The 16329-nt window shown below is 42.6% G+C and overlaps 1 protein-coding gene across 1 annotated transcript in view; it reads left to right on the top strand.

Annotated features, from left to right (window-relative positions):
- The first annotated feature begins 10618 nt into the window (after nucleotides 1–10618).
- The window catches only part of LOC311100056 (transmembrane protein 132C-like), a 219838-nt gene continuing 214127 nt past the window's right edge, over nucleotides 10619–16329 (top strand). The window contains exon 1 of the mRNA XM_084140799.1: nucleotides 10619–10897. Within this exon, the coding sequence (XP_083996925.1) occupies nucleotides 10849–10897 (49 nt within the window). The 5' untranslated portion in view covers nucleotides 10619–10848. The remainder of the gene's footprint in view (nucleotides 10898–16329) is intronic.

Raw genomic sequence — 16329 nt, 5'->3', positions numbered from 1 at the left:
CAGTCACCTTACCATGGTTAAATGTGGTGGTTCGCGCTTTCAGTATTGCGCATATGCTGCCATCTATCACGGTTTTTGGTTTGGATAAGTTCTGATCGTCACTGTAGGAACAACATCCTCTATGCACTTCATTGTAGTTGTCCATGTTATTCCCAGAGGCAAACAAATCCCAGTCTACGTGATCAAAATAGTCCTGTAGCATGGATTCCGATTGGTCAGACCAACGTCGAACAGTCCTTACCATGGGTGTTTCCGGCTTTAATTTCTGCCTATAGGTGGGGAGGAGCAGAATGGAGGCGTGATCGGATTTGCCGAAGGTGGGTGGGGCGAGAAAGGGCCTTGTTGTTGTCCCGGAATGGAGAATAACAATGGTCAAGCGTCCTCTCTCCATGTGTAACACAGGATATGTGTTGGTGGAATTCCGGGATATTTTCCTCCGATTTCCTTTGTTAAAGTCCCGCACAAAGCAGTGTTTATCACCTTGTTGTCTTCTTTAACCCTCAAGCTGCATGTAAAAAAGGTTGTCCAGTCCTGCTTTTATCATCTAAGAAATATAGCTAAAGTTAAGTATTTTATTTCAGTCACTAATCTGGAGAAAGTTATACAGGCACTGTTGACCAGTCCAAAGTCTAGGTTGAAAACGAAAGGAAACCGGACATTTGCCCTAGACTTTGGAATGGTCTGCCAGAGGAGATTATGCTTGCAGATTCAGTGCCTCTTTTTAAATCCCTGCTGAAGACACACTTTTATGAAGACGCTTTTAATGTATGTATTGTTCCTTTGTTAGTACTTTTATTTTATTATTTTATGATGTGAAACACTTTGTTACCTGTATTGAAAAGCGCTATACAGATAAAGTTATTATTATTATTATCACTGAAATTAGTTTCAGAAATTAATTTAAGTAAAAATACTGTCAGTGGTACAGCAGTCAGTGGAATAAATACTGTCAGGGGAATTGTCTGTCTCCCAGGACCCCTCTCAGTGGGCAGTCACCAGGAAACGCCAGGAAACCCTCTTTCTAACATAGAAACACACACCGTTTGATTGAACATCACTTAGATTATCCCCCGAGAGTGTCTTTCTTGAGTAATGTTTGGCTGTAACGTACAGCAGGATTGGAGCAGAGATGAAAAGACCTGACTATGGCCATGTTCACTCCATTCTAAAGGACTCTGTTTCGTTCTGCTCCCTAAGGGCCTCCACTTGTCATTCAGAGCCAAATTAATCATAAGGTGCGCTCATCCACACGCACTGGTGTCATTAGTCCCACAAATTTGTCATGGTGATGGCAAGGCTGTGGGTGCATGTAAACAAGTGAAGGATGAGCTCATAGTCTGAGGGAAGGGGTCACTGTAAACACAACACAGACTCCAGTGTTATAGGCCAGGCTGGATTTCAGATGAGCATCACAACAAGCTCCTCAGGGATAGGCTGGTATTCTAGATAGACTATAATGGAAATGTTTGTAATGACATGGTAATGCAAAAGCTATGTATATATGACTTTGATGGGATCAAAGTGTATGTAAAATAATATTACCTGTTTTGATACTCCAAATACCACTCAGACATTCAATACTAATCCCTATCCCCCCACCCCCTAACTATCTGAGCACTACCCCTACTACATTAAGGGCAGATGTATTCACATTTTAGCAGATCAAGCAAGCCTACCTTCAAAACTCAATTACACTCATATTTAAACCGTGACGAGAGACACAATTTTCAGACAACAAAAGATAATCTGCTTTAGAGGAAAAAAAACGATCCTTACTGGTCGTGGTCACTGCTTGAGGGATGATCTTTTCTCTGCGAACTTGATTAGCCAGCGAGGGTCTTTATTACCCACGGTAAAACATTCAGAGCTTATGCGCTGCTGCAGTGTGGTGCTCCCCTCTCATTATAAACATCCCCTCCTCCCTCTGCCTCCCCCTACTCCCCTCTCTAGCTAACGGGGTTAACCGCCTTCATATGTCACGCTGACAGATACAGCCACTGGTGGATAAACACTTCAGCCGGACTCACGGCTGCACTCTAGGGCCTCTGAAGTTAAAAGATCTGACCATATTGGTTTGATGTCTCCATTGGTGTGAGATCAAACTGAAAGGGAGCAAACCGACCCAATAAAAATACATGGCTGATAAGTGTGTATTGTGTGAGTTTTTGTTCCTTTTTCAAAGGGAATAATATGTTAGGTGAACAATGCTCTCCCTTTCTTATTTTTTTGAAAATATTGCTTCCCTTTCAGTCGGTCACACAGTATAACATACTACTATCTTATTCACCTGAAGCAAACTGTAATCACGCCCAACGGGCCAATGGATGCCGAGCCCGTCCTCGGAAGCCCCACCTTCCTGGCTATAATATCGGGGCTCACATCCATTTCCTAAATTGTTCACTCTTCAGCTCACCTGAAGGAAGAACGTGTCACGCAATTTACAAACTTTTCAAGCAAACAAAGGCTACTAGATTTGCTCCAATTTAGGTGTCTGTTAGTGGGGAGAGAGTTCTCGTCCCCCTAGATGTTGCGATATTTGGGTCTTGGTATCGGTATTTGTGTTGGCTAAAAACCCAATACTTTCTGTTGATGTGTGTGTTTCAGCGCTGGGTGATTGCTGACAACAGGACGGTGGTGGCGTACATCAACAGGCAGGGAGGGTTGCGGTCTCTCTCTCTCCTAAACCTGGCCCGTTATCTGCTCATATGGAGCAGTGTGCATTTCCTGTCACTCAGGGCGACGTATCTTCCCAGAACTCTCAACGTGGGTGCGGATCTACTTTCCAGGGGGCGTCCTATCTCTACGGAGTGGAGACTGCACCCCTCAGTGGTGGCCCAGATATGGGACCAGTTCGGCAGGGCCGACATAGTTCTTACGTTTGCTTCCAGTGAACAATGGAGGTTGCATGGCCTGGGTCCGGTGCCTGCTTTATGCACGTATATGGATAGGATCAAGGATATCCGCATTTGTGACCAGGTTTTTGTCTGTTTCGTTAATCCAGCTTGGGGTAGGGCGCTTTCTAAGCGCCGTCTTTCTTATTGGATTGTAGAGGCCTGGTATATAACAGTAGAAGGACAAGGGTTGCCTAGCGGTGTGCGTGCTCACTCCACTAGGGGTGTGACGGCTTCTTGGGAATTGTTCAGGGGCATGACGATTGGTGATATCTGTACTGCAGCGAGTTGGGGTTCCCCACATGCCTTTGTGAGGTTTTATCACTTGGACGTAACTGCTCCCATTGTGGCTCATAGTGTTCTTATGGCTGGGTCCGGGAGTGTGTGTTAGGTACTGTGCAGGTTGCGCATTTATCTGGGTTACCAAAGTTCCCCTGTGGGATTGAGCCTTAGGCTGCCATGGTTCGTTGATGAGGTGGTGCGCGAATGTGCATTATCAAGTCACAGCAGGTGCCCTGCTGTTTTGGACTTATGTGAGTTCTGGCATTCCAGACTCCTCAGGTCTCGGTGTGAGCCTTTTCGGAACCGGTAGGGTCTATGGACTTTGGCCGTCGTGGTCGATGTTAGGCAGCATTTTGTCCAGGGTATCACAATTCCCTGTGGGTTTGAGCCTTGGGCTGCCGTGGCAGCGCGCGAGTACACAGTTTCAAGGTTACTGCAGGTGTCCTGTAGGTTTGAGCCTCGGGCCGCCTCGGGTCAATGCTATGAAGCACGCGCAGGGCAGTTTTTTGGAGGGGAACTCAGTCGGGGTCTCAACTTACTGTTGAGAGTTAGAATAGAATACATAAGATGCGGAGGACCAGAGAGAGAGACCCTCACCAACAGCAATGTGTGTCTGAGTAGAGGTGATCGCCAGAGCACTACACCCATATACCAGCTAATCCCCTTGTGACAAGGCTGAAAAGGAGCTCTCTGGACCATTGGCAGTCCCAGCACCTCTATGCACCTTTTAAGGAGAAAAAATAGCGCTATTGTGGTTGTTTTAGCCAATCCAGCCATGGAGGAAATATATTTTTAAATGTCTCAGGGGTATTCATCCACTGTCTTGAATGGACCGACAGTTATGGCATTTGTAAGGATTATCAATTCACATGATAGGTAGCTGTCCACCCCTCTCCATTGGAGAGGCTTTGTGACTGTGTGTGTGATGTGATGGGCATGCTAATGACACTCAGATGAATGGCTGTTGATCCTTTATGTCATAAAAGTACTAATGGCACAGCTTTCATTTATGACTCTGAGATTGACTTCTTGACAATGATTCATCTGCCATGTTTAATTGAAGCTGTCTGTCTGGCAACGTCTCAGGCTGTATGGAACAAGTCTGGGCACATGATATGAGGCTTAAAGAATAGGTGATTAGTATTTTCTCTCCACTGAAAACACACCTATGTATGTGCTGTTAATGGCCTCACTTTCTCTCATGTTGAGAGACAAAGCCAGAGGCCAGACACACATTCAACTCTGGATGCAGGGGTGCCATATTAATTAGCTTATGCCACCAGGGTTAGTTATTTTTGGCGGCTAATAAAATAAACATATTCCTTTGCTTTGAGTCCTGCTGGCCTCAATTAATTTAGTGCTGTACGTGTCTATCAAAGCGAGTGAGCAGACGCCCTGGGATGATGGTGACGAGGCCAAAACAACAAGTGGCAATTATCACCATACTTCCTGATTGCATTCAGATGATTATTTGCATGATTATTCTGTGCCATGGTAACGGTGCTTCTCTGGGTATTAATGTCAATATGACATGAACTAATGAACGTTTCCTCCCCAGAGTTGTCTCTTGCCTTTGATCGCGCCTACAATTGAGATATAATCTACCTTTTTAAAAAGCTGTCTGCCTGTCTGGGCATCAAGATACTGTTCCTTTTTTAGTTCCCAGTAAAGAGATTTTTGGCAAGGAACAAAAGGAAATAATCTCTTACGGGAGCCAGTGATTCATATTCGTAATGTAGGATCACTGTCATGACAATAATATCAGCTTTTCTTCTTTCAGCCCCTTATGACTTTTCTATCCATCAGTACTGCTCTTTAACCCACAGCAGTTGTCCACTACACAGGTATCCTATCAATGTTCTTTGATCCCTGCTTCCCTCTGCCCAAGCTAATCCACTTCATTTGGAGCTGGTATGGGAGTCCTCAAGCTGTTACATCAATGACTTAATATGATGTCCGTCCACATATTAGATTCAACCTATTTACCCATCGTCAGCAGGGTCTTACCACTCCAGACCCAGATGCTGGTATAAAATCACATTGATGAGGAGGGAGGATGTCCCCTGGCCTACCTAGTTTATACACACCTTGTTTACACCCCTTGTTTGCATTCTATGTGGCTCCTTATGAACGATGCTATAACACCAGCAGCCAAATGTATCCTTTACTCAGGGTTATCTGTCTTACAGTAGGTAATGACTGCAGATGACAGTTTAGCCTTGATCTGAGCTCTCCCTCTGACCGCCTGCCATTATAATGACTGAGGGAGCCAGAGAGCGGTAGAGCGGGAGGGAAAAGAGCAGGGCGGGTTAGACGTCACTTTCCGCTCGTGGGGAAAGGTCTTGGTCAGAGACTGATAAATGTTAATTACTGGACCTGACATGAGCAGACAGAGGCCAGAGTACATGCACACAAGCAGCAGAGTGCTCTGGCATGAAAGGGAATTGCTGTGTGTGTGTGTGTGTGTGTATTTCTCTCTCTCTGTGTGTGTTTGATACTTTTTTTACTATGGTTGCAAAATGAGTAACCTTGCCTTACACGTGAATGCTCGTGTTAGCTCCCTGAGGTAATACATAGGCTTTAGCTCAATGGGTTAACTTGGTCTTGATGTTAAGACAACCCATTTATCCAGTCAATACCCGGTCTGCCACACATTGAGAGTACAGTGGTAAGATGACATGAGGACCTCAAGCCTCTGAAGTTTTCTCATCAAACGTCTTCCTTTCCAGACATTCGAAGACATCCGAAGACATCAGCATGCTTGTCGAGTTGCTGCATACCTTCCATTCCCCCCATCCATCCAGTAATTGATACAGATTGGGCTGACAGTCTCACATGGAGTCAGACCAATACAGCAGCACCCATCATATGCAGCTCATCAATACTTTAATGATTTTGTTTCTGGGTGAACACTGCCTCTGTGAACCAGCGGGTAGCTGCAGGGCTGCTAAACACAGCCAAGTGCTCTCAGGAGATGTACTTGCTCCCAGTGTCCCAGATACTCAAGAGCCACTCCGATGCTGCAGTCAGTCAAGCCTCTGAGTCAGGCAACAGAATCAAGATGGCTGTCCTCTTCATTCAGTCACTTATCCTGCATGAAGTTTGTCAGAGTAGCATGCATTGAGTAGGGTATGTCTATTAAGACATGATGAGGATTAGGATTTATGATGGGTAGTTATGTTGTGTGTTGACGTGTGTGTGTGTGTGCGTCTGTCTCTGTGTGTGTGGATTTGTTCCCTATTTTTGAATGTGATCTCACAGCGAACAACCTTCCACTCCAAAGCCATTCATGTTTTTCAGATCAAGGGTTCTTGTGAGGCAATGTTTAGCAGCTCTGCTACCATTACAGTAATGGACAAAGTGAATCTCTCAATGCTCGATGAAAGAGGACACCAAACAACATAACCACTCAGTTGTTTGCGCGAACAATGAATGAAAGCCCAGGTTTTTTAACATCTCCTCAAGTCTACTTACAGTACCAGATAAAAGTTTGGACACACCTACTCATTCAAGGGTTTTACTTTATTTTTTACCATTTTCTACATTGTAGAATAATAGTGAAGACATCACAACTATGAAATTCTTATTTTTACCTTTATTTAACTAGGCAAGTCAGTTAAGAACAAATTATTATTTACAATGACGGCCTACACCGGCCAAACCCGGATGATGCTGGGCCAATTGTGCACCGCCCTATGGGACTCCCAATCACGGCCGGTTGTGATACAGCCTGGAATCAAACCAGGGGGTCTGTATTGATGCCTCAAGCACTGAGATGCAGTGCCTTAGACCGCTGCGCCACTTGGGAGCCCGTAACACATATGGAATCATGTAGTAACCAAAAAAGTGTTAAACAAATCAAAATATATTTAATATTTGAGATTCTTCAAAGTAGTCACCCTTTGCCTTGATGACAGCTTTGCACACTCTTGGCATTTGCTCAACCAGCTTCATGAGGAATGCTTTTCCAACAGTCTTGAAGGAGATCCCACAGATGCTGAACACTTGTTGGCTGCTTTTCCTTCACTCTGCCGTCCAACTCATCCCAAACCATCTCAATTGGGTTGAGGTTGGGTGATTGTGGAGGCCAGGTCATCTTATGCAGCACTCCATCACTCTCCTTATTGGTCTAATAGCCCTTACACAGCCTGGAGGTGTGTTGGGTCATTGTCCTGTTGAAAAACAAATGATAGTCCAACTAAGCGCAAACCAGATGGGATGGTGTATCGCTGCAGAATGCTGTGGTAGCCATGCTGATTAAGTGTGCCTTGAATTCTAAATAAATCACAGACAGTGTCACCAGCAAAGCACCCCCACACCATCACACCTTCTCCTCAATGCTTCACGGTGGGAACCACACATGCAGAGATCATCTGTTCACCTACTCTGTGTCTCACAAAGACACGGCGGTTGGAACCAAAAACCTCAAATTTGGACTCATCAGACCAAAGGACAGATTTCCACTGGTCTAATGTCCATTGCTCGTGTTTCTTGGCCCAAGCAAGTCTCTTCTTCTTATTGGTGTCCTTTAGTAGTGGTTTCTTTGCAGCAATTCGACAATGAAGGCCTGATTCACGCAGTCTCTTCTGAACAGTTGATGTTGAGATGTGTCTGTTACTTGAACTCTGTGAAGCATTTATTTGGGCTGCAATCTGAGGTGCAGTTAATTCTAATGAACTTATCCTCTGTAGCAAAGTAACTCTGGGTCTTCCTTTCCTGTGGCGGTCCTCATGAGAGCCAGTTTCAACATAGCGCTTGATGGTTTTTGAGACTGCACTTGAAGAAACTTTCAAAGTTCTTGAAATTTTCCAGATTGACTCACCTTCATGTCTTAAAGTAATGATGGATTGTCATTTCTCTTTGCTTATTTGAGCTGTTTTTGCCATAATGTGGTCTTGGTCTTTTACCAAATAGGGCTATCTTCTGTATACCAACCCTACCTTGTCACAACACAACTGATTGTCTCAAACGCATTAAGAAGGAAAGAAATTCCACAAATTAACTTTTAACAAGGCACACCTGTTAATTGAAATGCATTCCAGGTGACTACCTCATGAAGCTGGTTGAGAGAATGCCAATAGTGTGCAAAGCTGTCATCAAGGCAAAGGGTGGCTACTTTGAAGAATCTAAAATATAAAATATACTTTGATTTGTTTAACGCTTTTTGTGTTACTACATGATTCCATAGGTGTTATGTCATAGTTGTGATGTCTTCACTATTATTCTACAATGTAGAAAATAGTTTTTTTTAAATGAGTAGGTGTGTCCAAAGTTTTGACTGGTACTGCATGTAAATGCCCCTGGGCTGATGGAAGCGATGGGAGGAGAGCAGAGGAAAGGAAAGAACACTTTTCCCTCCAAATTCACACACGTCATTCTTCCTGTGACGGTTAACAATTGCCAGTTAGCTCAGTGGAGATCCCAATTTTAGCTCCAGGACGATGGCAATTTGAAAAAAATTAAAAGTAGATTGTGCTGATTTATAGGCACATTGAACCATGTCGCCCTAGTTTAAAAAGTCTGTGGATAGTGCTTATACAAAGATGTCATATCTGAATTCCTCCATCTTTATGCACCTTTGCCATTACAGCATTATTTAATCTGCAGTATTATACTGCTGGTTATTCTGTGACAAATAATATGTATTTGTTAATATAATCTTCTGATTCTAATTAATATGTCTAATCTTTTAACTATATGCAATCTATTAGCTTCCAAAATGTAAGTAGGTACAGTATATCTAGCTGTCCAATTACATGATCTGATGGAATGGCTTGTCCTGCACTTTGAAAAAACCCAGAGGCCTCCTGAGTGGAGCTGTGGTCTAAGGCCATACACAAAAAATGTATGCACGCACGACTGTAAGTCGCTTTGGATAAAAGCGTCTGCTAAATGGCATATTATTATTATTTTTTTAAGGCACGGCATCACAGTGCTAGAGGCATCACTACGGACCCGGGTTTGATCCCGGGCTGTATCACATCCGGTGATGATCGGGAGTCCCAAAGGGTGGCGCTCAATTGGCCCAGCATCATGAGGCTTTGGTCAGAGGAGGGCTCATCGCACTCTAGCGATTCCTTGTGGTGGGCCGGGCGCCTGCAGGCTGACCCGGTCATCAGTTGAACAGTGTTTCTTCCGACACATTGGTGCAGCTGGCTTCCGGGTGTTAAGCAGAGGATGCATGACTTGACCTTTGCCTACCGAGCCTGTTGCAGTGATGAGACAAGATCGAAAAGGGGATAAAATATTTAAAAAATAAATCAGAGTGCATTGAGTGAATATTGGAAAAATATCTTGGTTCCTTTCTAAACATAGCAATGTGAATGCGAAGAGGACTCGGAGCACAAAATAGGTGAAGTGAACTGGCAAAAGAGGTGAGTCCTCATTCAAATAGCTTTCCTTCACTTTAAAGAGGACTGACACAGGTTCTTTTAAAGAGGACTATATGTGAAAACACCCAAAGTGAAGAATAGACAGCTCACAGCGGTTGATGTCAGTGCTTGTACAATGAGCTTATATCCTATAGGGGGCACTGTTGATTCCTACTCAGAATTTGCTAATCCAGTTTGTGTTCTATCCCATTTGGTTTCTCCTCCGAGCCCGCAGATCATGACTCACTAACAGCCATAGTTGCAGAGTGGTGAGAGGATTACTGAGATGAATTCAACAATATTCACTTATTTTACCCACGAAAAGTAGGACTATTAAAAGCGTGATGTAATCTTATGATAGCATAACTGTCATATTGATTAACCCTTGAGGGCGAAATTAATTAATCACAAATTAGCTGGACACTAAAATCTTAGCCGACTCAGCTAGAGCATTTTACCGCTGAAAATCTGTCGACATACCTTGTTGAAAACGTAGAGGAAAGAATTCTTATGGAGAAATTATATGCATTTCTTGGAAAGACACTCGACGTACCCTATGCATAAAATACTGTAGGCTTCGACGCGCAACTAAAAATGGACCTAATGATATCCAGCAGAAAACTATTGAGGGACATTTTACAAAAATGAACATTATCTTTGATGAATGCTAAATTTGAGATAGTTTTCATGAGTTCTTTTTGCAATACAAAAAACAACTGCAGCGTGCGAGGGCGCACGGTTCCTCTGTTATGTCAAATACCAGCGTTGGGAGGCACAACCCGTGATGTAGTAATCATAATCTGCGCAACGGACACACCTGTAATCAACGGTCAATACGACCTACACTAGGTAACTCTAAACCTGGCCAATAAAACACTTAAATCCGTTAGCCAATTCAACGGGTTGCAGGAAAGAAAGAGCAAATAAACGGATTAATTTAGGATAAATTATATTTTATTGCATGAGGGGTGGATACTGGCACGGACCGTTATTCCCCAGGAGTTGCTCATTTCCCTCCTCCGCACCATTCGAACAAGACATGTCGCACTGTTTGGGTACCTGTCGTGCCAGCGATGGCTGTTGACTGTCGGACTTTCATCAGCTTCCAGCAATTGTACTGAGTAGATACATAATTTGTTTAATTAATGGAAAACGTATATCCTGTTAGTAATTGAAAGAGAGGAGAGAAAAGTTGTGCGCAAAGTTTTGGCACCTTCCAGCGGGAACGTCGGTAGTGACCAAAGCTGTCTCGCTTTTTCCCCCTTTCTGTACGTCTGGAACTTTCTGAATCATCGCAAGGAAAGATGACTCTTCTCTTCACACTGGGGCTCACCGTGGTCGTGCTTTTCGGAGGTGAGAAATGATCCTAATCCACTTTCATGAATAAGAATAATAGGCTATACAACACTTTCAGCACACGGGCGTCATACACACATTTTCTTTCAGGGGGAAGCGATGCATTCTGTAAAAACTATTCACATATTATTTAAGTCAGGCTTTTTCTGGTAACAATCTTGTCTTCAGTTATCAGTATCCATCATGTCCATTATATCCACTATTTAAATTGCCCTGAATGTAGTAGCAATCATATCGACTTTCTCTCAATTATCTTCCTGTCATCCTTTTCTAATGACAATATATGATCTCAATGTGAGTCATCACGAACAAGGCAAAGAATCGGCATGGGTAACATAAATGTCTAACTCTTTTTCCTGGAAAGTGGATGACTAAGTTGAAATATGGAATAAGAAGGAGTGGTTAGATGTGCTTATAAGATAAATGGGAATTATTATAATCAAGACAGGGATAGCGAGGGAAGAAGTAATGTGTTAGACATTGGTAGTGACTGCACTCTACTAAATGTGTAATATTCTAAATTGAGACAGAGAAGAATATCAATATTTCAAGGGCTGTATTGTGCGGATTGTGAATGGAGCTAGACATAGTTGTAGAATTGTTGCAGGTGTGTCCCATCATGGTTTTGAACCCCAGTCATGTTCTATAAACCTAATGCTGGGCTGGGACTGAGACGGAGTCTCTGTCTGAGCATGTACTCAGAATGGGTGCTTGTCAAAGCCTGCAGTTGAGAAGAGGGTGTGTGCAGGGCTCTAAATTCTGACCAAATGAATATGTGACTAAATATTTTGCTGTGCGACCAGGAGTTTTATTCTGGGAGCACTGTGCGACTATGAAAAAAATCTCCCAGAGACAATAAGTTGTTGTAGTGATAAAACATCTGTACCTTTGTACAAGAGTCCTAAAGAATCAAGCCAGTGCAGATTTGTTAGTGTCATGGTTGCACCATTACTAACGCGAAAACGGCTTGCACAACCAGGTCTCAACATCTGACCCATATTACCAGCGCAACATTTTTATTTTCCTATAGTGGATAGCTGTATCCACCAATTTTTCCATATTTGTGTTTTTTCATCAGAAATGAATTGCTTAGAGTAACCTTTATGTGTGTATAAAATGTTGCTGTCCTCAGATTTTGAATTCATATATTTAGATGTGTATTACAATTGGGGATTTTGCAAAACCATCTAGTGATAGGTTTCAAACAAATGTCTGTCATTTAACAACCAAATTCCATGACTAGATAGGGGAAAAACACACCAATCTCTTTCGTAAGTTCTTTAAACAAAAAAGCTATTTTACCAACATTCTGAAAATGTATATATAGCGTTTTGTAATGAAATTCTTAATGTGTTCAATACCTTAAATCTGGTCAGTCTCCTGGGATGTGGCAGTGGGAATGAGAAAAAGGCTCAATTGATTCTGTCCTTAGTTGGCTGTCTGCCTCCTGGTGTGTGGAGCCTCAGGGGATGTCCCTGTTCAGTCCCACAGACAGCTCTCCCTGGAGGGGTAGAGGAGCTCTGGGGGCTGGGTGGTCTCTTTTTGAGATTAGGATCATATACATACACTGTTTTTATTGTCACATACACCAGACAGGTGCAGTGAAATTTTACTGGAAATCTCTGTGTTGTTTTACTGGAGCAAATTAGGGTTAAGTACCTTGCTCAAGGGCACATAGACATATTTTTTTTCACATTGTAGGCTCAGGGGTTCAAACCAGCAACCTTTTGGGTACTGGCCAGTGTTGATTTTTCAGAGTAACATTTCTGTTGATTCAGGAGTTAACTTCACACTGTAAGAGTGAAATGAACACTCAGTGGTGTAAAATACCCCCCCAGTGTTGGTGTTAATAACCAGAGTTATTGTTTTAGACTGTGGAGAGTAAAACAGTCCCATCAAAACCACACCTATCATTATCATATTTCCCAGCATGCTCTACTGCAGGTAGATTTTTCTAAGATTGTTTTTAATATCTATGTTTTTGTATTGATTGATTAATCTTATGCTACAAAAAGATAAGTAACATACAGTTTTCTAAACCAATCTAATCAGTTAGTTAGATATATTGCACTCGCTATTGAAATGGTTATTCCGGGTTAAATGGTTTAGGTAGTCTTTTTTTTTTTTTTCCTAACCCTGACAGTCTTTCTGAATGCAGATTGCAGGTGAATAAAAATTCTAGCTCTTGGATATCTTAACTCTGGCTGGATTCCAATAGGAATTACACATCACTTTGCAAGCCAGCATTATTTGACTTGCAGGCCTGATGTGCCCTGTAAACCAGGAGTTTCCTAATATTACTGTGTTAGGGTAAAACTAGGCCATCAAAGTAACCCACTGGGCACAGACGTCAATTCCACGTGTATTCCAGGTTGGTTCAAAGTAATTTAATTGAAATGACGTGGAAACAATCTTGATTTAACCCGTGTGTGCCCATAATATATGTAATGTATACGGGGCGGCAGGTAGCCTTTGTGGTTAAGAGCGTTGTGCCAGTAACCAAATCTGTCGATTTGCCCTTGAGCAAGGCACTTAACCCTAATTGCTCATGTAAGTCACTCTGGATAAGAGTGTCTGCTAAATGACTAAAATGTAAAATGTAAATGAAATGTATTGTCATATATTTTAATGATAACGTTCACCTAGGTACTCATTAGGTGAAAGCCACAGGCATTTAAATGGAAAGAATTCAACAACCATGTCTCTGTCACTAACAAATACAGTCATTGGTGGTAACTCTATAATTCACTCGAAAAGAAAAGGGACCATGGGAAATATGCAAATTAGATTTTACACCGTACAGTGAAAGCCCAAAATGACTTACTTTAACAGTGTTTATGTTTAACACTAATAGGAGTTAACTCTAGATCAAATAGTGTTGAGTAGAAATAACACTGTGCTAATTACCTCATAGCATCACATTTGATTAACACTGGCAAGTGTAATGCAGTGTTATTTTTTTTTTGACTACAGAGTGTTACATGAACACTCAAAAAATAACGCTATAATCAGAGTACTTTATATACTCTGTAGAGTGAGACCATATGTACCTTGAGATAGTGTAAAGTCAACTCTTAAGTGTTGATTTAACACCGCAAAATTTGCTGTGCAAAGTGGTACACACACACACACGCGCGCGCACACACACACACACACACACACACACACACACACACACACACACACACACACACACACACACACACACACACACACACACACACACACACACACACACACACACACACACAAACACACACACACACACACACAAACACTTTTTCACTGCAGAAGAACAGAGGTCAGCCCGATAAGACTGGCTAAACAGTAGAATAAAACAAGCCATACTTCTTATTGGACTTCATGGTTAGGAAGCAGCATTGTAAAAAGCTGCAGGGAGGTATGTAATAACATCAAGAAGAGTGCATCAGTGGACAAAGCTGGGGTATCCACAGCACCAGCACATTTAGGACCAGTACGCTATAGAGCAGTTTATAAGCATTGTAACATGGAAACACATGTCATCAACTGGAGGGCATCTTGAGGAGAGTTACGTACATTAATCTGATTGCCGTTCCTCAACCCAATGCTGATTCCACAGCCTGATTGCTGTAAACCCTGAAAATGAGATCAGATTTGAAAAGACAATGTATTTTTACTTTAATGTGATGGATCTTTTAGATATACGGTATCATCCACCTGTTGGGAAGGTAGAGATAAACACACACACACACAAACACACACACACAAATACACACACACCACACACCTATTACAAGTGATTTCTAGGGCTGTGTGTGTGTCTGTGTGGCCTGGTTAGAGTGAAGAGGGCTGTTATCACCTCTTTCATAATGTGGGTCTGCTGACAACATCCAGTTTACTGTTCAATGTCAATAACAACAACTACACACAGGAGTGGCGTTTATTTGGACACATCCTGAGTAGATTCATAAAATAAAGGTGAATGTCAAAAATGTAAAACCTTTGCTTCACTACAGTAATATGAGATGACAAAGGGCCTAGATACAGAATGGGATTGACTGTAGAGCATTGTCATTAATTTTCCTAGAGACACCAATGAATAAACCAATAGAGGATAAGAAAAATTGTATTCTTTGTTTCAAACGATCCAGCAGTTTGGGGGAACAGATTGGGGTTAGATGTACAGTGAGGGAAAAAAGGATTTGATCCCCTGCGGATTTTGTACGTTTGCCCACTGACAAAGAAATGATCAGGGGTTGAAAAGTGGGGTATATATATAAAAAACATGGGGGATTGGAAGTGATGCAGACAATTACATTGATGGAAGTTACAATATATCTGCAATATTAAGCTGATCTACAAAAAACAATAACAAAAATACAAATAAAGAAATTATCAGTCTATAATTTTAAAATGTTATAAATTGATTTGCATTTTAATGAGGGAAATAAGTATTTGACCCCCTCTCAATCAGAAAGATTTCTGGCTCCCAGGTGTCTTTTATACAGGTAACGAGCTGAGATTAGGAGCACACTATTAAAGGGAGTGCTCCTAATCTCAGCTTGTTACCTGTATAAAAGACACCTGTCCACAGAAGCAATCAATCAATCAGATTCCAAACTCTCCACCATGGCCAAGACCGAAGAGCTCTCCATGGATGTCAGGGACAAGATTGTAGACCTCACAAGACTGGAAGGGCTACAAGACCATCGCCAAGCAGCTTGGTGAGAAGGTGACAACAGTTGGTGCGATTTTTCGCAAATGGAAGAAACACAAAAGAACTGTCAATCTCCTTCGGCCTGGGGCTCCATGCAAGATCTCACCTCGTGGAGTTGCAATGATCATGAGAACGGTGAGGAATCAGCCCAGAACTACACGGGAGGATCTTGTCAATGATCTCAAGGCAGCTGGGACCATAGTCACCAAGAAAACAATTGGTAACACACTACGCCGTGAAGGACTGAAATCCTGCAGCGCCCGCAAGGTCCCCCTGCTCAAGAAAGCACATATACAGGGCCGTCTGAAGTTTGCCAATGAACATCTGAATGATTCATTTACATTTTACATTTTTAGTCATTTAGCAGACGCTCTTATCCAGAGCGACTTACAGTTAGTGAATACATTTTTTTTTTTTTTATACTGGCCCCCCGTGGGAATGGAACCCGCAACGCTGGCGTTGCAAACGCCATGCTCTATCAACTGAGCTACATCCCTGCCGGCCATTCCCTCCCCTACCCTGGACGACGCTGGGCCAATTGTGCGCCGCCCATGAGTCTCCTGGTCGCGGCCGGCTGCGACAGAGCCTGGATTCGAACCAGGATCTCTAGTGACACAGTTAGCACTGCGATGCAGTGCCTTAGACCACTGCGCCACTCAGGAGTATAATTCAGAGGAGAATTGGGTGAAAGTGTTGTGGTCAGATGAGAACAAAATCAAGCTCTTTGGCA

Source organism: Coregonus lavaretus, assembly GCF_964263955.1.
Source record: "Coregonus lavaretus genome assembly, chromosome: 24".
NCBI lineage: Eukaryota > Metazoa > Chordata > Actinopteri > Salmoniformes > Salmonidae > Coregonus > Coregonus lavaretus.
The sequence above is the reverse complement of the archived record's forward strand: the minus strand, read 5'-3'. Positions and strand labels throughout refer to the sequence as shown.